General features: G+C 45.5%; 2 protein-coding genes across 3 annotated transcripts in view; both read right to left on the bottom strand.

Moving 5' to 3' along the window:
- SNAP25 (synaptosome associated protein 25) overlaps positions 1-19,240 on the bottom strand; it is a 61,589-nt gene extending 42,349 nt beyond the window's left edge. Inside the window, exon 1 of one of the 2 annotated variants that reach the window (XM_005525438.3) lies at positions 19,039-19,240. The gene's annotated coding sequence lies outside the window, so the exon portion shown is untranslated. The remainder of the gene's footprint in view (positions 1-19,038) is intronic. The other variant, XM_005525437.3, reaches the window with a different exon arrangement.
- LOC102112625 (uncharacterized) overlaps positions 18,225-24,322 on the bottom strand; it is a 50,225-nt gene continuing 44,127 nt past the window's right edge. The window contains exons 14-16 of the mRNA XM_088053891.1: positions 20,789-20,925; positions 18,588-18,838; positions 18,225-18,435 (exon numbers count right to left, since the gene is read on the bottom strand). Of these exons, the coding sequence (XP_087910017.1) occupies positions 18,225-18,435; positions 18,588-18,838; positions 20,789-20,925 (599 nt within the window). The remainder of the gene's footprint in view (positions 18,436-18,587; positions 18,839-20,788; positions 20,926-24,322) is intronic.

Below are 24,322 nucleotides of genomic sequence, written 5' to 3'. Positions count from 1 at the left end.
ATCTTCCCAAAAGGCATGTTCAGCTGTGGTAGATGGCTTCCAGAGATGTCCCCAGTGGGGAGTTAGGGCTGGAATGTGAAGCTTATGAGATCAAGCATTGAAAATACTCTACCCCACAAGGTGCTTTTACACTCCTAAGTGGCCAAGGAGCCAGTGTTCAAGGTGAGGTGTCTCAAGCACATGGTGCACCCAAGGGCTTTGCTGCAGCTCTTCAGGGAACAGTAAATGTGTCTCTCCTCTAGCACCCACCAGTAGAGAGCCGTCTTTTCAGGTTTGGGTAGAGGAGCTTTGGTCTTTCAGTATCAGCCAAAATCCCTTCATTTTTTTCAGCTGGTTTTAGTTTTGGAAAGCTTTCCCATCACTTCTACCCCTCCTGCAAATGTGTGAGGGTTTTTAGAAATTGAAACATTCTGAAGACAAGAACAATACTTGCTAATGAAGTAATTTGTTAGTAAAATAAGATCCAATCAAGAATATTGACATGCTTTACTATGTATTTATAAATACTACTCCTGTAAGTAAAGACAGCAGGATGGAGCATGAACTTCATTTGAATGTAATCCAATTTAAATCTAAAGCAATCATTGTTTGCTAGTGTATTTTATGTAATTTAAATTCCTGAAGAACCCATGGTTCTTCATTCTTGACCTAAGAATAATATGGTAACAATTCAGTGTCTAAAACAGAATTTGTTTTCTGTAAGCAACATTGCCCATTTCAGATATTTCAACTGCTTTTACCATACTAACAATATTTTTTCAGTAAGTGAATAAACAGAGGGAGATGATGCCTTCCTTCCTGAAGCCCCAGTGGCACATACAGCAGAAAATCCATGTGGTGTAAGAGATCTTGGACTGCAGCTGCTGTCTTCACACTTAACCCAAGGGTAGATTGAAGGCCACAGATTTAAATGAAGTTACCCTTGTAAGCTTTGAAAATTCATCTAAGGAGCAGGTCTCGAGGACATACAGCCTGGACCCATCTGGTAGACTAAAAGCTCCTTGTTCAAGCAAATAAATAAAACACCCATTGTTGAGGGAAAAGGGGAACATTTATGTCACTTACATCAGTTAGTGGCTTAAGAAAGCTTTGTAACTACTTCAGCTCTTGTAAGCTCGGAGCCCTGTGACTGACAGCCAAACTGTTGTCCAAAAACTTCCCAGGCTTAGCCCAGATGCAAAGTGCAATGGGCAAAGTCAGGAAGCACATCTGTGGCCACAGCCCTGGGGCTCGCTGCTCTCCGCACTCGTGCTGAAACACCAGTGCTGTAGCGAAAGGGCTGTGCTTCCAGGTGACCTTGAGCTGAACAGAACAGGGGCAAGAGATTTATTTAAGGAGCCCGTGGGGGGGCATGATCTATTTTTAAACAAAAAGAATCCATTTTGTGGGTTTATTACACTTTGGGTCTGGGTGGCTGCCAGAGAGTAAGAAGCGCTCCCCTCTTCAGAGCGATGCTATGAGCCCTCATGTTTTCTGCAGCACCTTCCTGTCCTCACTGTGTTCCTCTGCTCCAGCAGCAGTGGGATGCCTTTCCCCCTCTCCCACCACTCGTGACCAGACCCATAAATCCTCCTTTCCCAGAGCATCACCTCCTTGCAACATCCCCAGTTCCTGCAAAGCAGAGGGCACTGCAGTCTCTGCAGTGAGCCGCTGCTGCGAGTGCTCCCTGCAAGGCTGCAGTGAAGATGCTGAGGAGGTGTGCTGGGTGTTACATTTCGGCAGGAGTGGAGCAGGGAGGGGGTGCTGCAGTGTCCATTCTGCTGTTTGATGCACTGAAGCCTCTGCCTCGGGGATTTGCCATCAGCTGCTGCAGCGTGTGCGGTCTGCTGCAGGATCCAGCGCTGAGCCCTGCTGAGCCAGACCCTGGCGCAGCCCCCTGGGGTGCTGGGTGAGGAGAGGGGTCAGCTTTGGCAGCCTCTGGAGGAGGGAGAAGTGCAGTTTTTGGTGAGGCTTTGTGCCCTGCCCTGCGTTTGTTCAAACCCAGTGAAGGGAGACACGACAATAAAATGACAGATTATCTATTTCTGTCCCTTTCCCCTGCATCCCCCATTCTGCCCCATGAGGCTGCCTTGAATCCAGGTTAAGTAATTCAGGATAGCAGAGTCACAAAAAAGACTAATTAATTCCTCAAGTTTCAATAGACATTAAGGGTAATCACTGTCTGAAACTTCAGACAGGCCCTGGATGAACGCGAACCATCATCAGTGCCGAGTAGACAGCTGTCAGCAGTCTGGGAAGTAAACTTAGCTCCCATCTGAATTTCAGGAACCCCAAAATACAGATCCTGATTTAAAACTTTGTCCTGGCATATGGAAATAACTGTAGCTGTAGCTGAAATTAATTTTAGATTAATTTTGTATTTAAAGAAAAAAAAACCACCAGCCTGTGAGGGAGGGCTCTGAATTCCTCTTTTTCTTCACTGCTGAAAAGCAGTGGAGTGCCTTGGGCTGGGTGAACTAAACTAGTGCTGAGTTCATTGAGGAAAGGATATAAAATCTGTCTTTTCTGAGGACTTGGCCTAAGAGCCTGGAAAAGGCCACCCTCTTTAATGAACTATAAAAATCCTTCTTCCCATCAGGCAAAGGTGAGAAAGAAAATTCCTGCACAGTTTTTTTCAGGGGCATTAATCTCTCTCATACTGAAGCAATAGAATCTTCCTTATGAACCCAGGGGTAGCAAAGTTTAGCTCAGAAGGCTAATTTCAAAGTAGCTTATATTGATTAACTTGTCTGATTGCAGATATTTATTCATAATGAAAAATCAATATTTATTCATATTTAATCATTCTTTGAAAGCAGAGCTTTCCCCTACTGGTCAACATCAAGTAGAAGAAATTTCTCTGCTACTGAAATGTGGCACTCATCCCAAAATGAGTCCACTCAGTCCAGGCACCTGTTTCCATAATAACCTGTGCCTTCTTCTTCTTCTTCTGAGGAATGTGACAAATTTCAAATTTTTGGGAAACAGTAGACCAACCCATGCATCCTGTTAGAAGTCGATGAATGTCAGGAGTGATCATCCACTGGGAAATTTCTCCCAGTAGTTTTATGTGTCTGAGCCAGGTTAGTGAAACTTTTTGTAACATAGGAATCCTAGTTCTTTGGCATGTCTTGCTGCTTCAGCCTCCTCTGACTTGAAAAATGAACAAGAATTTTAAAATCTACCCCAAAGCTTAATGAGGCTATTTTATTTCCAGGACATTTCAATAGGCCTTAAGCTAAGCACTAATACAAGCTCACAAATAATACAGGCAGCACAAATGCAACATTTTATGGCATAGATATGGAAAATGGAATAGAACTAACATATCTTCACCTCGTTGTGTCTCAGTGCAACAATAAAATTCATCTGAAAGCTCGTTCCTAGAATTAATAAACACGTTGAACTGCAGCGCTGGGAGCGTTAGGTCAGGAACAAATTAATGTCATCGAGGCAGTGAAGCCTGACTAGGTAAGGCATGTGCCACGTTTGTGCTGCTGAGAAGGCTCCTTCCTTCCACTGCTGATTAACTCTTGCCCATGGTTAGTGGAGGCAGAAATGGTGAGATATGAAGATGGCCTGTCAGGACAGTCTGGCTTCTGAAATTGTTAATAGAGCCTTTACGGGTCCCTGCCCATAAAGTTACCAAATTCAAAAATCCAAAACCAGCGTGGTGTTGCTTATCCCCATTTAAGAAGAGAAATTATGAGTTGCTAGGTGCACTCTCCCCTTCCCTTGCCTTCTCACCACTGGGATTTGCCTGCTCCTCCGGACATGAAGGCCATAACCACTGAGGACAAAAAGGAGTCACACACTGAAGGTCTGTGGGCAAAGCACCAGAGGTTCATGGCATCAACAACTGCTCACAGAGACCCAGGAATGAGAGTGGACACCTGTCCTCTGCCCCTCAGTCATCATCCACCCCCAGGGTAAGGGCAGCCTCTAAATATGACCAAATCAAAAGTTAAACAGAAGATAATCACAGAATATGAGCCTTCCATGTGTCCCCAGAGTCACCTCCCAGCAGGTGCCTTGGCAATCTTCCCAGGATAACAGGTAGCCCCAGGCCCTTGGTGGCCCCATCCAAGGCCACTAAGGAACAGCAGCTCCTATCAGCTTGTTTTCTTTTAAGCCTCTCTGAAGCCCACAAGCAGAGAGGCACAGAATGTAGGCAAAGCCCGGAAAAGGAGAATTGTGTTCATCTTTTCCAGCTGTCCTGGTGAGCAATTTTGTACAGCCTGAGACTTGAGAAGGTGCCCATAGGGTACTACAAGGGATCCATCACATGTGTATGCTGAGGTAAAAATACAGAATTCAGTAGGATACCAGTGTTAAAATATTATTTCTCCAGTAATTCGTTGATTTAAAAGAGATCCTTCTTTCATGGCACAGCACCTGCTATTCCAAACAATATAAATTTCAAGGCCATTCATTTTGTTTAATGCTATTTCCAGAAGAGACAGGAACCTGCATCACAGGATGCCAGCCACAGCTTCCATATTATCCCAGACATCTGATGCAACATCTCCTGAAATGGCTGGGCCATGAGAAGTCCAAACTGCTCTTCATCTGCTCCATCTCGTGCAAAAATGAGACATAAACATTTCCCACTTCCATTGTATTTCTGTTGCCAAAGTTACAAGGCTGGGAAAGCTTTTTTAGCATCTTCAAAGCACAAACAAAAAAACTTTGTCTCCTTCTCTCCCCAGTTCTTATTGAATGTCAGTATTTCTTGGCTCTGAAATCTATAATCAGTGTAAGTGTGTTAGGGGGTTTGGGACTAAACAATAGAACAAATGTCATCCATCAGCAGAGACTCTTTGGCAGGAGCTGAACGAGGTTCATGCCAGACAGAAAGACTGACACAAGTAAGCAAAGAAACAGTAAAAAGTTTTCTATTTCATTGGAAATGTGCAATATATTGATTTTATAGACTAATCAAATAACAATCAAAATGCTTACTAATATTAAAACTCTTCATTTCTTATGTAAATGGAACTTTTACAGAAAATTAAAAAAAAAGTCAAAGTATTTATTTCTAAAAATTACTGTCATCTTTTTCAAAGCTTTGACAGAAATGAGTCCATTTCTTTCCTCCAGCAAATCAAAGTTCTGTTTTCACTGCCTGGGGATCTGACTACCTTGTCACACATTCTGCACACATACTTAGTCAGCCAGCTACTAAAACACAGGCGAGAGGTTATGTTACTTCTGGAGGGAAGGACTGTTCTCTCAGGAATTGGAATAGCTACAAATGCATAAGATTTCTAACCTAAAGTACTAAATTTCCCCCAATATTTTGCATTTTTAGCTTTCAGATTTTACCATATAATTGAAATGTCCTTATGTGAGAAATACTAATTAATTTAAGCAGTAATGGAGACATTTATCCAGAGTGAGGTAGTTGAATTCTGAAAAAATTCATTTCAACAGCATTGATTAAATAGTATTTCCATGTTGTTTGCTGGTCTGATTTATTAAACAAACAATCTCTCAGTGACCCATATTTCACAATGATACCAGGACATTATTCAACAGGACACTACAACAGAGTAGATGAATAAACTTTACTGGTAGTTTAGTCTAAAACCTAATTGTTCACAAAGAATAATATTTGTGTTTACCAGAACAAATATTTACATTTTACATATGCAAATCTGGCAATATTAGCTTTCACAGTGACAAATACTTGCAGCTCTTTTGGTCAATGTATTTTTTTTATTGAGTATTAAAGAACCTCATCCTTTAACAACTGTCTTCCCTAGTTCATTGTTAACCTTCATCAAGTTAATTCTTCACATGGCTTTACAATGTGCTTCCCATACAAATGGCACTTGTCCCTTGCTTTTTTATGGGTTCTTGGCAGAAAACTTCAAGAAAAGTCAGAGATGTTTGCAGTAATGGCCAACTAAGCTGTCATCTGACCTAGAAATGGAACTTCTTGAATCACAAGCACAAGTGAGCGGCTTAATTTCCTATGACATCTGCAGTTATACTGGACATTTCCCTTTAGTCCATCTGTATCTGGCAGTCCTGCAGTGTATATCGTTTGCCCAAAGAATGCCAGATTGCTGCTGACCCTCACAAGTCCACATGCATTCATCTTCCTTTGAAGAGAGACAGGTCCTGGCAGTTCTGTTAAAAATTTTTAAATAATCACATCTCCAACTCAACTCAGAATACTCCACCCCTGTCCTGAAATGGACACATTTTTTGATGCCCTGCATCTTGTTTGCTATGTCCCATCTCAGAGTGACCATGAGTTTGTGAAAATGAGGCTGTCACCCAGAACAAAACTTTTTTATACCTCACTAGTTCAAAGTTAGTTTCATGGCTTTTCCCCATACTCCAACATATGGTAGCACAGAAAGGGATTTTCTGAAATTCGGGTCGAATGTTCTTGTTCCAGCATTCCCAGGAACTTGCTTAGAATTTTCTATGTAGAATGCAGTGTTAGCCTTCCCACAATAACTATTTGTTCCTCTGTGTTACTTGTGGCAGGCCTGAACAGCCTGTCATCTTCCTTTAGGATGACTTTAAACAATGCTAAAGGATCTATGAGGAACATTTTAATCCAGACAAGCTAAATCACTGTCCTAGATATTTTTCTTTGCTCAGTGTGATTCTCTGAGGGCTGCATCTCTTGTGACTGTTGCTGTGACAGTTGCTATTTCTGCAGAGATGAACGTGATAGCTCAGCTGGGGAAATGGGACCAGCACACATCCAGCTGCAATTCTGCATTTTAATAACCTCAAAACAAAGTTATTTCACATGACTCTGTCAAGATTACTGTCAAAAATCTTGTGGATAAAGTTACAGGAAAAAATGCTTGCCAAAATAGCATTTTTTGAAATACTTAATTAGGAATATTCAGAGAGAGCAAATTCTGGATTTGAAACACAAGCTTTTCACTGTTCCCACACCTTCCCACATCTGCAGCCCTTGCACACTCAGTAAGGGGGCAGGAAGCCCCTGGGACAATATAGAAGGAAGGCAGTACAGGTCAAGCCTCAAATGTGTGCAGTGAACAGTCTGAAGATCCAGAGATTTTTTTTCTGAAAAAGGACTCATCAAATCATTTCAGATGAAGAGTAAGCCAAGGAAAATCAAAATTTGTGGTGAGCGTTCCCAGAACACAGAAAATGATGGGGATTTCACTGTATAATTAGTTTGCTGCAAATTGCTCTCTGATTTCTTCAAGTGCGTCATACCTTGAGTGTATCTCAGCCACGTGATTACTGAGGTGCTGATGAGCCACTTTTCTCAGCCTTGCCTCTGTTTTGGGCTTAAAGAACAGATCCAGCAGAGGTGAGTCAGTTCTACTCTGCAGTGCTGGAGAGAGGACCTGACCACATTCTCCTTTAGACAGATGGTGACTCATCAGCAAAATACCTATTATGCTCAACTGATTCAGGGTTTTATAGAATACAATACATTCCTGCCTTGTACAAACCACAGTATGTTTGTATATACATAACTTTCTGCCCAGTTTCTCAGTCAGAATTAAGTCACTGTTAGTTCTGAGATTCAGGGAAGGGTGGTGATGTTGGTTTTTGTGTAGTGTAAAGGAGCACAGCTGCAGCCCTGTTTTCTTGGGGCATGTAAAGAATGGTGTTCAAGGCTTTCTGAGCCTCTGTTGTGCACTGTGTGCTCCAGGTGCACACTGCATTTCCAGTGGAAAGGAGGAGCAGCTCCACAGCTTGTCCTCTGCATAATGCAGCTATGCATTATTGAACTGTTTGAACTCCAGACATTTGCTTTGGAACTGTGGCTTCTTTGTTACAGTGTCCAGAGAGTTAAAAATGGCTTAGTTAGCGCCAAACAGATCCTCCTCTTCCACTGAAATGTTCTGAGAAATACCTCTGTTAAAGAGCTGCTCTCTTAATGTAAGAACTGCCACTCTTTTAGTAACAGCACCCTTAAAGCTGGAGTATTCCTGACAAAGCTCCCTGTTGTTCTGTAGGCCAACCCAGTTAGTGCTGTCCCAGTTCAACAGCCTGTGATGGGCTGGCCATGGCTGGATGGAGCCACAAAGCCACAACCTCAAAAGGACAGGGAAGAGAAAATACAACTAAAGGCTTGTGGGTTGAGATAAGGACAGGAAGGTGATGCAGCAATTTATCTCATAGGCAAAACAGACCCAACCTGGGGAAAGTTACTGAACTTATTACCAATCAAATCAGAGTAGGACAATGAGAGATAAACCCAAATCATACAACACCTTCCCCTCACCCCTCCCTCCTTCCTCATCACAACCTTAGTCCCAATTTTCTACCTTCTCCCTCCAGCAGGGAATGGGGATTGCAGTCAGTTCATCACACATTGACTCTGCTGCTCCTTCCTTCTCAGGGGGGGAATCCTCACACTCTTCCTGTGCTCCAACATGGGGTTTCTCCCGTGGGAGACAGTCCTCCATTAAATTCTGCAACTGGGTCCTTCCCATGGGCTGCAGTCCTTCCTGAACTACTCCAGCATGGGCCCCTTCCACAGGGTGCAGTCCTTCAGGAACAGGCTGCTCCAGCACAAGTTCCCAACAGGATCACAACTCATGCCAGCAAACCTGCTCCACCATGGGATCCTCTCTCCCTGGGTCTACAGGTGCTGTCAGGAGCCTGCTCCAGTGTGAGCTTCCCATGAGGTCACAGCCTATAAGGGCAACCCCCTGCTCTGGCGTGGGTCTCCTCCCCGGGCTGCAGATGGATCTCTGCTCCTCTGTAGATACCTATGGGCTGTAGGGGCACAGTTGGCTCACCACAGGCTGTGGGGAATCTCTGTTCCAGCACTTTCACTGGCCTTGGTGTCTGCATAGCTGTTTCTCCTATATTTTCTCACTCCTCTCTCTAGCTACAGTTGCTCTTGTGCAGTTTTTTTCCCCCCTTCTTAAATCTGTTATCCCAGAGGCACCACTACCATTGCTCACAGGCTCAGCCTTGGCCAGCAGCAGGTCCATCTTGGAGCCAGCTATGACTGTCTCCATTGAACCCAGGAGAAGTTTCTGGCAGCTTTTCACAGAATTTTCCCCTTACATCCCCCCCAAAACTTTGCCACACACACCCAGTACACAGCCACATTTCTCTGATTGCTCTGGTGAGCTCCCTGGCTCCTGTGTGCCAGCTCATGAGACCAAGCTCCACAATGCTCAATTGTAGCTTGCCCTGCTGAGCGGCTTTTCCCAAAAACAGCAGTAAAATCATTGCTATGAGACATGGTCTACAAAATGACCATGACTTTGTTCCCTTCTCCCCCTTGCTCCGGCCCATAAAACCATTCATCTGAGCAACTGCTTACAACCACAAGCACAACATTCACAAATCCCACTTCACAGTGGGATCTCATCACTTCTGATGATCCCCTTTTTATAGTCTACCACTTTCATTCACTCACATGTCTTCGGCTGTGAGGCAGCAACTTAACCCCCCATCTGGTGCTATTAATTTGCACTGATAACTTCATGTCTCTTCTGAAACAGGCTTCTATTTCTAACATACTTGAAAAGTGGGCCTTTTTAGGCTTTCTACTAAAAGGAAAAATGTCTGGGCTCTGCCTTGTGATATTACAAACACTGGTTTGCTTTTATTTTCAATATAAGTGCTGCAGAGCAAGTGCACATCTCCAACACCGCAGTAAGTGGGTAGCAGTCATTATCCTTTAGCTCTGCTATTTCTCTCTGAGACACCAGCTACAGGGGACACTGCTCACAAATCCAGCCATCCTGCTGTCTATATGTACCTATAAAACTGAGATAAGGACTAAGGATACACCTCTGCACCCCCTCTGCATTGTGAAATGCAAAGATGGAACAGAAGGTTGTGGCTGCTAAGGGGATGCAGACTGGGCATCAGGAGTGAGGATGTTTTATAACCTAACATTTCAAGACACCTTTAAAATGACTCTATCAAAACTCGAGGATTGATGTTTACTTTTTAAGTCAAGGTAATTGTTAATGGTGTGCTTGTAGGGAAAGAACAGCAAGAAAGAGAAAAAAACAAAAAACCCATCTTGTCCTTTCTCTTGAGTCTACTGGCCTTTGTCTTTTTTATTTTGGTATTTGGGTTTGTGCTTTGTTGGAGTTTTTTTCATTCCCCATGTTATTCATTCTTATTTTTATCCTCTTGTTCTCTTCTTCATCCTTATTGGTACAGTGGATCATTTTTTGGTTAAGATGCAGTAAATCATCTAAGCTCAGGAACTGGCTTACTGTGTTTGACAATACTGGAGAGCCTGGTTAAATTTTGAAAGGTGTCTGCCTTCCCTGCTGTAGAAAGTTGATTGTTTTGAGAAATAGATTCTGACTGCAGGCATGAATAGAAGAACTCCGTCTGGAGAACAGCTGAGTGCACAACACATTTCTTGGAAATGTCACCACAAAAACAGAATACGAAAAGAAGGTAAAGAAATTGAAATCTTTAAACGGCTTTGGAGTCTCACATTCTGAGCTTGAACATCTAATTCCTAGAATCATGGAGTCTGTCCTGGCCTTTGGATCAGTGTCTTATCTCTTCACCTGCCAGGCTGGGGAATCTTTTAAAAGTTGTGTGAGTAAACTTCTAGGTGCAAGCAAAGTCTTTCTGCAGGCAAGGGAAGGACAGAAATATGGGATCCTTACTGGTAAAGAATGGAGCTCTTAAGAATATGAACTCTAAAGAGGAAGGCAAGTGTTACTCCATAAAGGAATAGGGGTAACCACAGGAAAATCACAGTATGGTAGCAGCAGAGCTGCTCATCAATCTAAATAGCAGTTTAATAACTTCACAGGTAAATGCTTGCATCCACAATAAAGAATTTACTGGATTTCACTGTTCAGTTAAAAACAATGTATTGTCACACTCTTCACTGCAAGCAATTTTTGAAAGCAAAGCTGGAATATTGTACTGCTGTAGAAACAGTTAAGTCAGAGGACCTGCAACCTGTGGGATGTCCTGTTTTATAGGGGTTCAGTTCACTGATGGGTAGCATCTTCTGGCCTCTTACTCAACGACCCATTCAAAGGAGAGGGAAGCCCTGAGGTCCGTGTAGCTCTGAGGGGGTAGCTCTTCATCTCCACCTGCACTGTGTTCCTGTCTTCCTATTCTTTCCCTGTTGTCCCTCTGTGCTCTGGGTGGCCCATTGCCTGTAAAGCTTTGTCTGTCCATACCAAGCTCCCTGTCCTAAATGGGGCTGAAAGGGGTCTTTATCTGCATCTCCTTCTCTTGAGGGGGTGATTTCCCTCAGGGCATTTGGGGAACATGAGAAGAGCAGAGAGCTGAGGCTGCAGAATTTGAGGTAGGACTGGGAGGGAGACCCCAAACTCCAAGTAAAAAAAAAGGCAGCACAGCTATTGAGGCCTCCAGAGGATGAGAGATGCCGCTTGGCTCTTCTGTCACATGCTACCCTCTACCAGCCTGCTTAATACTGTAACCTTAAGTACCCTGAGCATTAATCTGGAAATTGGGGACCTTTTGTGTGACGTTGGCAGCTCTCTTGCGTTCTTATTTGTCAGCCTGTTAGAAGTGCACACCTGTTCTTGTTTACCAGGCTTAGAAAATGATCCTCAGAGCCTGAAGTTGCTTCAGGAGCAGCCTATTTTGTACTATTTAAAACGGCTAATTAAGAAAAAGGGAACAAGACAACACAATGATTTAAAAATGCCTTGATAATATTGAAAACCTAAATCCTGCAGATGGCCTACTGTTGCCTTACAAAGACGGTCTAGAGCATTTTCAATTATACTTAGTGCATTCCTGGCGCCTTGAGGGGTTTTTCCACTGTCTCATGACGTGCTCATCTCTAAAACGAACTAAACTGACAGCAAAGAACAATCCAGGCCTTTTTTTTTCCTTCCTCTCTTTTCTTCTGTTAAATAAGAGAACCTCTTAGGAACATCAGACTTGAAGAGACTTGCTGCCTTATCAAGTCCAGTCTCTTGTGACCAGCACCAGCCACGCTACATAATCCCCTTCCTGTACTCAGCCAGTGCCATCTTAAACCCCTTTGCTGCTCTTGGCCTTTCTGCCTCTTGCCTCTGCTGTTGGTATAATAAAAGACCTACATTTTCAGGAATTGCAAATTTTGTATCCCAAGATCACATTTTTAATGTCAGAAAATCTGCAGAAAATCCTTCACTAAGCTATGCAACCAGTACCTGTCTCCATGCAGCTGAGCAAATAAAACAAACACTTCTCTGGGGAGAACTGGCTATTGGAAGTCCAGTGAATTCCAGTTTAATTGGGTTTGCATACCTTGGTTTCTTTCTTGAGGGCATTTCATACCCTTGAAATTACATTCACTTAGGTGAATGGTCTCTGGAAAAGCAAATGTTTGGCCAAAATACTCAAATATTCACAGAACATACCTGGGCTGTATGTTCAGCTCTCATGTTACTGGTTTGGAATCGGTGCTGCTGAAGGGAGAGGGCTCAGTCCCACTCTCCCCTGCAGCTCATTGCAGCTCTGGAGGAACACAGAGCTCTGCCAAAGTCCTGGTCTTGTGTAATGCACGAGCAAATGCAGAAATGTTTAATCCACCTTCTGGTTTGAGATCGCATTCTTCTCTTGCTATCATGAATGCAATAGTAATAATCTGGATTTATATGATCCTTCCAGCCAAGCCTTTTACTAACCTGAAGGAAACAGTCGTGGTAGGGTAACACCCTGTCAAATTCTAAGTAAATGACAACTACCTTTGTTGGGAGAATGTTGTATTTTAGGGGTATCGAGTTTAGATCACCACCCCCAGGCATTGGAAACTGCTATGCCCTAATATTCATTAAAATATCTTTTCAAAGGTAGAGGGTACTTGTCCTACATCTGAAACTGGAAGTGTTTTAATCTCAGCTTTTTCTTTTATGGATGGAGGCAACTGAGACACTTGGCAAAGGTTACATTTATATAATGTGTGATACTTGCACCCAAATCCAGATATTCCATGTGCGGTCCTGGTGCTTTAATCCCTAACCCCCAATATCTGAAGTTCAGATGTTACCAAACATCTCCAGTCCAGTTAATTGCCTGGCATCTTCCTACTGCTTTCTGCAGGAGCAAATTATCCCTGAGAGATGTCTGTGCCTAATAAACAGGGAATAGAAATTTCTCTCCTAATGATATCAGTCGCTGGCAGGGTCAGCACTGCAGGGCACAGGCAGCCCTGAGCCCGCAGAGCTTTGTGCCCACGAGGGTGCACAGGGTGCAGAGGCTCCAGGCAGAAACAGCGCTGAGCTGGACCAAACAGCAATTCCCTGATGCCTGCAGAAATACAAGCTTGGCTAAATCCCTCTGAGGTGAATGGAGAGGTGCCTCAGGATGTGAATGGGACCAGACTGAACAAAAAAAATACTAGTGCAGGGAAGAGAAAGAAAACTTTAATTTGCATCTAAAGCATAGTGAAGCTAATTTTAGTAGCTTTTATTTGAAAAAAAATGCTTAAATATGCATGGGAGACTTCTGTTCCTGTTTAAAAAAAGAATCAGTGAATGGTAACACTATTTTGACAGATGAGCTCTTCTGAAGAAGTATACTTTTGTTTCGTGAAATTTTTTAGAGTAGCTGGAGGAAATATATTTACCTCTGTAAGACAGATCAAGGAACTGGCATCTGCACAGTTCCACTGGGAGCTATAACTTCCAGGAGTGGGAAAAGGAACCAAAGGAGAGGTTGGCTCATCTTCCAAATAACTTTTATACAAAAGGAAAAATACAATTACTACTTCCTCTACAACTTTGTTGCAATTCAGGAACAGAATTCCTCTTCTTTGGGTGGAGAGTAAGTATAACAAATAAATACAGCATGACGAACACCAAACTGTGAAGTGATCAGAGCTTTAGTTTTCAATCTAAACTTGTAGTCTCTTTTACAGACTAGTGACAGTGAAAGCCTTTGGAGATTTGCTGGGATTTTTAGCAAGGGAATGCTACCGAGAAAATGTGGGAGATGGAGGAGATCAATGCAAAATTGCAAACATGCCTTACCAAGGACTCTGCAGTGCCTTGTATGTGCAATTCCCTGATAATTTGTAGGTTTTGAGGAAGAAATAGTAAATCTTGCATTAACTTTGGAAATCACCTATGTGAGGCATCCTTTTGTAATGTCTAGGATACAAATTTTAGTTGTTAGCGCTGCCATAGTCTATGATAACTCTAATTTTGCTCATGGATTCTACCAGTAAATGCTGGCACAAAAACTTGGTCATATCAAAAGCACAAGAAAAACTATAACTACAGTGAAAACACATAAGAACATATTCAGTTTTAGACACTTGGACAGTGAGACTTGGCTTTGCCTTTGCCTCTGTTCTTTCATATTTCAACTCTACAAATACAATGTCTTTGCCATTAAGAATGTTGCCTTAAAAAACTTGATAGAAGAAGCATAATTTTCCTGTGCACTTACTGGAATATAGGAAAACTTCACACTACTTCTCAGCTTGAAGAACAATTAATGGCTACAGCAAGGAATTTCTGACTTTTTCTGCATATAACTGTGCCTTTAGGAAAAATTTAACTGCGTCCTGGGTTTTAAGTCATATTCAAGTTCTGATGGTGTTATGTACCAGCAGAGTGCAGCAGAACCCAACCTGAAATAGAGGCATAACATGCAGGATTCCTCCTCTGTTGCTTCATCACTGCTCGCTGTCACCATTTCTCAGGCAGCCTGGCCGTGTGAGCCTCGGCCATGAGGGTCTGCGACAATGACACCAGGCCGGTAAAAAATAGGGATGGGGTTTGGGAGGGCAGCATTCTAAATGAGTTCTTTTTTTTAAAAGAGCTGCTCCTTTAGCAAATAGACCCGTTTCTGGTTTAAAATACAAATAAGGAGTCCCAGCTTGGAAGATTATCAGCCTGTAGCACTCAGTTATGCCGCTTCACACCAATTGAGCCTAATAATAAATTATATCCCATTCAAAAAGTGAAATAGAGCACTGTTAGCTCTAAAGAAAAAGAAATAAATAAAAAAATCTCTTAAATAGCCAGACAGACCACAGATTGGTCAGCACTAACATTCAGCTCTAAAAGGCCAGGAATAGCCATGATTAATTACTTAGTGTTTCCCTTTTCTCCTTCCTGTGCCTGTAGTAGAGTTCAGCTTTCTCCAGTGGATAAGATACCATGTCTCTTATTATTAAAGTAAATGAATAAAGAAAGAAAGAGAAGAAAAGAGAAGAAAAAAAGAGGAAAAGGTTATAATACAATATTACATTCTCTTTAGAATCACAGCATGCCAGTATATTTCAGAGGGAATACATACACAGCATTTGTTTCCCTTTGAAAAACCTAAACTGCTAAATATTCTTTTACAAGTCTCACAAAATTATGTACAGGGAAGTATTTTCCTTGATTCCAGCTGACTTTGGATTAGACCTGCTGGAATAATCAAAATCAGAAGACAGCACTCATTGCCTTTCACATCAGGGTCCTAATGCCTGTGATGTGTTTCTTTCATCCTGGTGATCTTTAGCAGGAATTAAGAGAGGATTGTAGGTGAGCATGAGGTAATGAGGAAATAGCAAGTGAACAAGATGAAAGATGCAAGAGCAAAGCTAAATTTCCCTCTAAAATAGCAGGGCAAGTGGTTCAAACATTTCCTCTAGGCCATTCAGATCCACTTTCGGGTCTTGCAATGTCAGCCTTGGGGCCATCACAAAGCAGAAAGAACAATTTCGAACCTATGCAGTTGACTTGTCTTTGTGCTTGGTGGAAAGTCCTAGAAAACATAGTGGGATGTGGGACAGCATATTGAAAATCATGATCAAATAAGAGGCAGATTTTGGTGGTGGGAGTTTGTGTGTGTCTAAGCATTTGTGGAGGGAGTAACAAAGGGGTGACAGACAACAACTAGGAATATAACTTGTGTGTTTTGGGGAAAGTGCTCATTGCAACAACGCAGCAAGCTGAATCTGCAAGGAAAGAAAGCCAGAGTTTATTGAAACTAAGGAAAAAGACACCGTTAGAGGCTCAGAAATAATAAGCTAAAAAAAATAAACTATTCCTTGACAACTTACAGCCCTGACAAACTATATCTCAGCATTCCCAGGAGTAGATAGACAAGCCCTATGCCCGCTCCAAAGTCCAACTTCCTAGAGGTAATCATGATCTGCCTGAGAAGTGCATCCTGTAGCAGCTCTCCAGCAATGCATTATTCTTGTCTGCTTAGACTCTAAAGCTCTGAAATGCTTGAATAAGTCTGTTGTTACAGATTGCCTGGCATTGGCCCAGCCAAAAGGTGACTGCATTGGTAGCAGGGCATGAAACTCCACAGACAGAAAAATGCACTCTGCCCAACAAATGCTGCAAAGTCAGCCTGCATCTGTTGTGGTTTTATCCAGCTTAGAACCCTAGAAATCGCTGAAATTAATGTGTGTGTGTGTGTGTGTGTATAAATATGTACAGATGAAAGTACCCTCCCTATGTTATAAAACGTTATGGCAGAGATTTGGGGGGGGGGAATGCAAGAAAAAGAGTAATTGTGTGACAACAAGCCAAGGTAAAGGGAAAACAGTTTCTGCTGTTTGTTCCTTAGAGAAGAAATCATTAGCAAACTGAGCCCTTTTCCTTGCCATATACTTTCTAATTTTCCCCTGAGGGTTGCTTACAAATGCAGCAGCTGTAGCCTTGTGACACAGACATAAAAATCGCTGAAGTTGTTCACACTGACGGGAAAAGTGTTTTGTTTCGTTACCTCACGCAGTTAAAGCAGTGCAAGCACTAGGTAGAGATCGTGCTTTATTTGTCTTAGCACCTTAATCTTGCTATTTGTTGCCATACCTAAAGCATAGGGAGAAAAATGAAAAGCTTTCCCTTGACCTGAAAAGCAGCTCCCACCTCCAGTGCAATAAATCTGGGAAGTGGAGCTGCATCTCATTAGATGTATTTTGAGGGTAGGATTCTGCTGTTCTTTCTTTCACTGCCCCCATGAGTTCAATGGACACACAGCCTGGTCCCGAGAGCTCTTGGAAATGCCACTTTCATTTTCTAGTTAGCTGTGGAAAGTAAGTTAAGCTGCATTTATTTGGGGGTTGTTATCTAGCTGCATTTGGTTTTGTACCGTGTTGAGTTTCTGCAACTCCTCTTGACTTTAGAGGCAGCCACAAGCTTTTGCTTTTGCCAATCAGACCTGCCTGCATCTTTGGTTTGGTCACCTCTATTATCTTTTGGCACCCATCCTAGGAACCAAACTCTTCGGTGGTCACCTCCTGGCTGACCCGTTCTGCGCGATGCAGCAGCAATGGAAAACCACTGCTGCTTTTTCCTAGACTAGCTTCTTTGCAGGAGTGTGCAGGTGGCTGGGGGCCTAGGAGAGAGTCGCTTCCCCATCCGTACCCACCGGAGCACTCGTCTCCCAGATGGCTCCAACCCTTCCCCTGCCACCCACAGGGGTGGCTGCCCCACATCATCCTCGTGCTGATCAATGGGGGAGCTGCTCCATGCCCAGGGCTAGGACGAGGTGGGTGTGTGGGACAGGCAAGTCCTTGAAGATGCTGTGGCCAGAGCTGGAAGCAGGCAGGTCTGGGTTAAGGGGCTGCTCTGCCACCCCCGGACAGCGCCGCAGATCAGCCCCCCATTCCCACTCCCCGCTCCCCCGTCCCCCCGTCTTCAGCTGGGAACGAAACCAGCAGCAATTATTTAATCCAAGCACGTAAATCTGGCAGATCCCGCGGCTCCGGTTTGACGCAGCTACGCAGCGCAGTGTCTGGACACGCAGCCCAATCCCCCTTTCTCCCCTTGTTTATTCGGCCCGGCAGAAAAAAAAAAAAACAAAACAGCGAAGTTACCAACTTGAAACCGCACCGAGGGGTTTGGGGTGCCGGGAAGCGGAAAGGACGGGCGGAGGGAACACCGCCGGCGTCGGGAGAGCCGGAGCCAGGAGCCGTGACGGGGCAGCCCGCGTTACATAAGGCGTCGGCTCCGCACCGCTCCGCAGCGCGGAGAGCGGGGCGGGGGGGCCGGCACGGGCTGAGCCCCCGGTGTCACGGCACAGCGGCGCCGGAGCCGCGGCACGCAGTGCCCGAAGCGCCCGGGGACAGCGGCGCCGGGGGACGGAGCGCGGCTGAGGGGAAGCCCCGGCGGGCTGCCGATGGTCCCTGCGGGCAGTGCCCGGCCCCGGGGGGACCCCGCGGGCTGGGCGTTATGTAACCCCCGCCTTCCTTGCACGAACACCTCTCCAGGGAGAGGGGCCGAAGTGCCAAACGCCGATGAGTTGCAGAAACTGATGTTATTTGCCTGTTTTTGTTGTTCGTTTGTTTGTTGTTTTTTAAATTTTATTTTTCCCTCTTCTCACTCCGAGCTGCACAATCCCAACTGCTCTTGCCCGCGGTCCTGTCCTGGAATGAGTGAGCACCGCCGCTTGCCAGTCGGGAATCGCTTCCCCAGTCCCGTGTCCGGGGGGGCAGCCCCGGGGCGGGGGGCTCGGAGCCGCAGGGCGCTGCAGCACGGCCGCCTCCGCTGCCGCCGCGGAGGCACCGCGACGGCTCCCGCGGCCTCGGTGCTGAACGTACACAGAAACACAGACACACAGACAGACACACAGACACCCAGACACAGACACAGACGCCTCTCACTCCCCGGTCCCGGCGCGGGCCCCGGCGCTGTCCGCGGTGCTGAACACACACACGGACACCCAGACAGACGCAGACGCACGTTCTCTCCCCGTCCCGCTCGGGCCCGGCGCTGTCCGCGGTGCTGATGCTCCGCCGCAGCCCGGCGCGGTGCGGGCGCTGCAGTGCCCCGGGCGGCACAGCCCGGTCCGGCCCAGCAGCGCACAACGCCCGCACACCCTTTTCCCCGCTCGGGGCTGGGAATGACGCTGGTTCCCCTTCTCCTCCGACCTTCCCTTCTCCGCCGGCCTGCAGCCGCCCGCACGGCCGAGAGGCACAGCCCGGCTGCCTCCCCTGGCTCCAGCGGGGGATGAGGCTGGCAGCGAAATCACCCCCTTCTCCCTGCCTTTCTCTGTCCCCTCAGCAGCCCAGAGGCTGGAGACAAAAAGCCGAACGGGTCCCACTTTAAATATATCCTTTTCCCCATTTCATTATCGTCAATACGGCCCCCTCCCCCTGCTGAGCCGGTGCCCGCGGTGGTCTCCCACCTTTACCTGGGCTGGCGAAGCGCGGCGCAGCGAGGTCGGTGGGTCGGTGCCGCAGCTGGATGGGAGGCAAGGACAGGAGGCTGCTGACCTCCGCGGGTCTCCTTCTTCAATGGATCGGGAGCCGTGCCCTCATCAAAGATGGCCGTCCGCTCCTACGTCAGCAGCTTTTAATAGCCCTCCCCGGCGGGGGGAGCGGGAGGGGGCAGAGCGGGCCGGGCGGGTTTGAGTCATCGCCGCCGCACCGCTCCCTCCGCCGGCCCCGCCGCCTCCCGCAGCCGCCCCGCCGCCGCCTCCCCGGGGCCGGGGTCGGGGTCGGGGGCTGAGGGCCGCTGCGGGCGAACCGCCCGAGCAGGGGGGCAGGGGCCCTCCCGCAGAAGCGATTTCCTCCGCCAAAGGGGTGGTCCGAAGAGGGTATCCCTCTGAAGTCCCCGGTACTCCATATATGGCCAATCTACGTGGGCTTCTATTTTTATGTGTGAATTCTTCCTTCTCTCCCCTCTTTTTATTTCTCATAACATCCTGCCAGGGGTCTGAGTGTGTTAATCTGTTTATTCTCCCTCTCCTCCCTCCCCTCTCCTAAGTTGGAGCAGCCAAACACGAGGAAATCCATGGTTAAGGACATGTGTTGTAACTGATCATTTGAGGGCCAGGTTGAAAAATGAGAGAGAGAAATCAAAAATAAAGCCTGGGCAAGTACATGAACACACACATAGCACAGTGAGCACATCCCACTGCTGCCGAGGAAGGAAACGGTAACTCTGTTTGAGGAAAGTGCATGTCTTATTTATCATGAATTAATTAAAATATTCATTCTGAGCGTACCTAATTTGGAGCAAATGGAGCTGTCTCCAGTGTGATTTCTAATGGGGAGGAAATCCTTTCATTTCATACAAAACAGTGTATGTTTGTAAAATTTATCTCTTAATGGGGATCTTAATGAAGGTTGGGGATTGCAGTCGAAGTGCGATGCTCTCTTTCGTAACCTCAGTCATCCTTTCTCTTTCACTCCACAAGCCTCAGCGCTTTCATTTATGGAACCATCCAGACTAGGAGATGAGCAGCAATGCCTCCCTCATCCCTGTCTGAGCCTCTCCTGCGAGCAATAAGCGAACCCTGGCTGTGTTTAACTCTGACACCGTGCGTGCAGGCTTTTCTCAACAGTCTGCGAGCGGCTGAGTCAAAACATCAGTCCCACATTAGCCATAATTCCATCCTCATCCTCTCTTCTTGCCCCCCCTTTTGCCAAGGCGAAGAAAACCGGAAGAGAGGGAAGGCGATGCAGCTGTATTTTGGAGCGCGTTCATCTCGTGTTATGGTTGTATGGGCGTGGGGGAGGGACGGGGAGGGGAGGGGAGGGAGGCGCGGGGGAGAAGGAGAGAGAATTGCGGGTGATTCCTCCTCCCCTGCTCTGTAGTTCCCCACAGAAAAACGTGACTGTAGATCGTGCTTTGTGAGTCTCACCCTCTTCCTACGAAAATATGTCCTTCAGTCTCTTTTGAAAAGGAAGCAGTCAAAAGTTTGCTAAATATACGAGAAGGAATTCTCAGTCGAGAGGGGCTTCCTGCTGCATTAGAGCATCTAATGAGCTGTGCACACAGAAACCACAGGGAAGGAGAGAACCTATCATGTTCCCGGGCTGTAAACACAGCTTGAGATTAACACCGTGCAGACACCCCCCTCCAGGTGAGGGATCTGGAACAGCAGGCTGATTGGGAAACGGATTTAGCGTCATAAACGGCGATTTGGGAAAACAAACCTTTCCCGGCCGGTTCCCGCAGGGGTTAATCGCGCCCAGCTCTCGGGTTAGGTGTGCACTGCAGATGGCAAGAGGAATCCCAGGGTGAGCCCTGCTCTGGAATCCAGGCTGTCCGTGTGCATGCATCATGCAACTTCCTAGCATACACAGAAAGTTAAAAAGGAATTCTCAGTCAGACAGCTTGGCTGATAGGTGCTTCAGAAAGAAGTATGATTTTCGAGAGAGCAATACTAGTACTTACTAATAATTCATATTAGTGGTAGATAAGGGAAGGAAAAGGGAGATTATAAACTCCTGTTTTGGCTAAGCCACCAGCACTGCAAAATGCTGGCTGGGTTTGGATTCAGTCCAATAACGCCTCAGAGAAGAATTTCAGTCCATTGGAAACCAGCAAGGATGAATTTGGCTCCTTGCATCAAAAGTCGGGGAGGAAAATGCAGTGAAGGCAAAATAAAATGCAGCATAACTTGGGGAAAGAAATGTAAGGAATGGTAAAGGGAAGAGAAAGCAGAGAGGGAGTGGGAGGAGGATAAGAGGTAGTTTTCCAGTGAGAAAACTGTTCAATTTAAGATTCATTTTCCAGCTCTGCTGCAGCAGAAATCACGTAGTTTAATAAAACAACATAGGGCAGAATCATTAAATAGATCACAAACATTGCCCATAAGCTTAGCAGGAACAACTACCTTTTGTACAGTTATTCTGAAAATGCACGAGGGAAGGGATGGATCCTGTGTTTTTGAGGAATGTGGCTGTCTCTATCCTGGGAGATGCAGAGGGGGGCAGGCTTTTGCACAGCAGCACCGGGATTTCTGTCGCAATAAGTGCTACTAAGAAATTTTAACTGGTTCTTTAGCATCTTTTAAGGATAATAAACAAAACAGAAGAAGAAGAAAAAACACATGGGGAGTTTATTGACTCTATCTGGTAGTATTTGACATTGTGTACAGGGCAAATGTGAGAAGAGAAGTCTATAAAACAAGTAGGAGGAGAGAGAAAACCGGAATTTGGTCTAAGAATGATTCAGCTCCTTCTTAATTATTCAGGCAAATATTCAGCAGGCTTAACAAGCAGTACCTGTGGGCACAGCCCATGAATAATGAGGCAGGGAACATGCTCTCCTGCATGACAGCAGATGTGTGTTCCCACATTACCAGCCAGGAGCTGGAGAAGGGCAGAAAAGGCAGAGCCTGCAGCAGGTTCAAAGGGGGAAAGAACAACCCCTGTTTTGTCCATGGTTTGAGATCTGTGGGCAGTGGAAGCTTCCTGGCTGCTCACAGCATCACCTTCAGCCTCCAACCCGCACCCCTGTGTGCTGCAAAGCCAGGCTGTGAGGCAGCCAAGTGAGGGAAACACCAAAATGCTGACAGTGACACCAGATCCTGGATGTTATTTCCTGGGCTCTCTTAGAGTCCCTTGTAACACAAAGACTGCCTTGATTCTCTTCACCTTCCTCAGACATTTCCTTTTTTTTTTTCCTTTTTCAGCAGAGAGGGAAATATCTTGTTTATCCAAATGCTGCTCATCCGTGCCTCAAGTATGTGGCTGGGAAAGAAATTGAACTAAGCATAAAACAAATAAGAGAGGAAAAATATACCTGCTTTGGCACTGAACAATTCCCAGCCCCTCTGATTTCTGCCTTTTCCCAGGCTGAGATGCTGAGGCATGCCCCAGTCTGATATGGGCTGTGCAATAAGAACAGTTTGAGGATGGAGCCCTTTATGCAGAACTCCTAATTACCTTCTGTCATTCACTGCTCTTTATGTAACTCTGAATTTTGACCATCAACAGTACTTGCATCTATTTGCCCCAGGCTGCTTCTGATTAAATTTGAGGGAATGGCTGGGCCTAATTTTCCCCTGCATTTTCAGGATCTCTAGATACACAGTTTAGCTGTGGGCTTTTTAAAGGACCTGTCTATGATCAGGTGCTCCAGTTTAGGCCAAGCCAAGATTCCTCTGAGGCTTATGTTCAAAAATAGAGCGATTTAAAATACGATTGTAACATAAACTCTTGGAGATGAGTCCCCACTGATTTCCCAATCACTCTTTTAGATGTGCACAGTCAGATCCCCAAAAGTGTTTTGGTACCTGATTCCTGACCAGTTAAAGAGCAACCAGAGCTAAGATACTTGGTGAGCCTGGGTTCCACTGCTACCCCCACCTCCCCCTGCTGTTTGGTGCTGCAATCTCCTGTTTCTTTTGCCTAACTTTTCCATGAGCATGAAAACACAGTGGCACACACCAATATATTAGCACACAATGTCATTTACTTGCACTTCCCGTATGATTTTAGCCATATACCCTGACAACTAATCTTTAAGTGAGTGCAAATTAAAGTCCTGGTTTAATCCACACTTTTAACGAGGTTATGCTTTTGGGGGCTATTTCTTGTTCACAGAAAACACAGGCTATTTAAAACTGTGACTTTTGGAACTGAGAAGCACAATTCTCTTTCTGTGCAGACTTTAAAATCAGTGGAGCTGTGATGAGTTCAACAATCTGAGTTGTGATTTTTAATAATCCACCTGGAGATGAGGGTATAGCTGGTCCTTCCTTTATGGTTATAACTGCCAACTGCACAATACATGTGTTTGTCACAGTATTTATTGAATCAGTTTTGAATGCTGTGAAGTGGTGCACAAGTACTAACTTCATTCCACTTGTGCCTGATTATACTGAGTGAGGTAAATGGGATTTAAGAAGGGAAATAGAAACCTCACTAATCTTGAAGCAAAAGACAAAAACATAAAGCAAACCAGAACGCCCCTTCTGCTCCCAGATAATGGTTTCTGTCCATGAGATGGACAGCTGTGAGGGTCCCCTGCAGAGGTGTTGGTTCACCAGTTGGGCCACCAGCTGCTACAGCAAATGGTGAAAGTCACAGCACATGAGGATTTCCTGAAGGTGCTGGCCCACACCAGAATGAAGGCTAGAGCTGCCATGTCAGACCATGCCATCATGGTGACTTCCTCTTACTTTAGCACATGTCATGCCACTTCTTTGCTCTTTTACAAGGAGAAATATTGACCATTTCCCTGGCATCCTGATGTGTCCTCCACCATCGCCTGTGAGGCAGCCTCAGCTAATGCAAACTGGCTGAGCTCTTTTGACCTTAATTTTTGTACCTGGTCCTGATTTGTTCCACCCCGACCAGGACGTGGCTGTGGCTTCACCCTTCCCTTACACAGTTAAAAGGGCTGGTGAGAGACAGCTGCTCTTCTGGTATGAAACTTCCCTTGCACAAACTTTAACCTGGAGGAGTTTGTAGCTCAAAGAGGAGCTGTAAGCACCAAGTTTTTCCTTTCCCTTGCTGTTTCCTCTCCTTATAGTGCGTGGGAAGGTGTTGACTGTTAGTAGGTCTAGTTCCTGCTCTTCCTTTAAACTGGGTCATCACAATTTACCCTCCTACCTACTGTAAGGATTTGGGGTTTTTTCCTTCTCTACCCTTTGATGTTATCCTTCTGTAACTCTTCCTCTCCTCCCCTTCTTTCCCTTCCCTCTGTTTCCTCCTTAATCTAAACAGGAGGAAAGTGGG

The sequence above is a fragment of the Pseudopodoces humilis genome, chromosome 3 (assembly GCF_049639895.1).
Source record: "Pseudopodoces humilis isolate 2021_Gansu_Grassland_sample_001 chromosome 3, ASM4963989v1, whole genome shotgun sequence".
Lineage (NCBI taxonomy): Eukaryota > Metazoa > Chordata > Aves > Passeriformes > Paridae > Pseudopodoces > Pseudopodoces humilis.
Note: the sequence above shows the minus strand (reverse complement) of the source record. Positions and strands in the feature narration are given on the sequence as shown.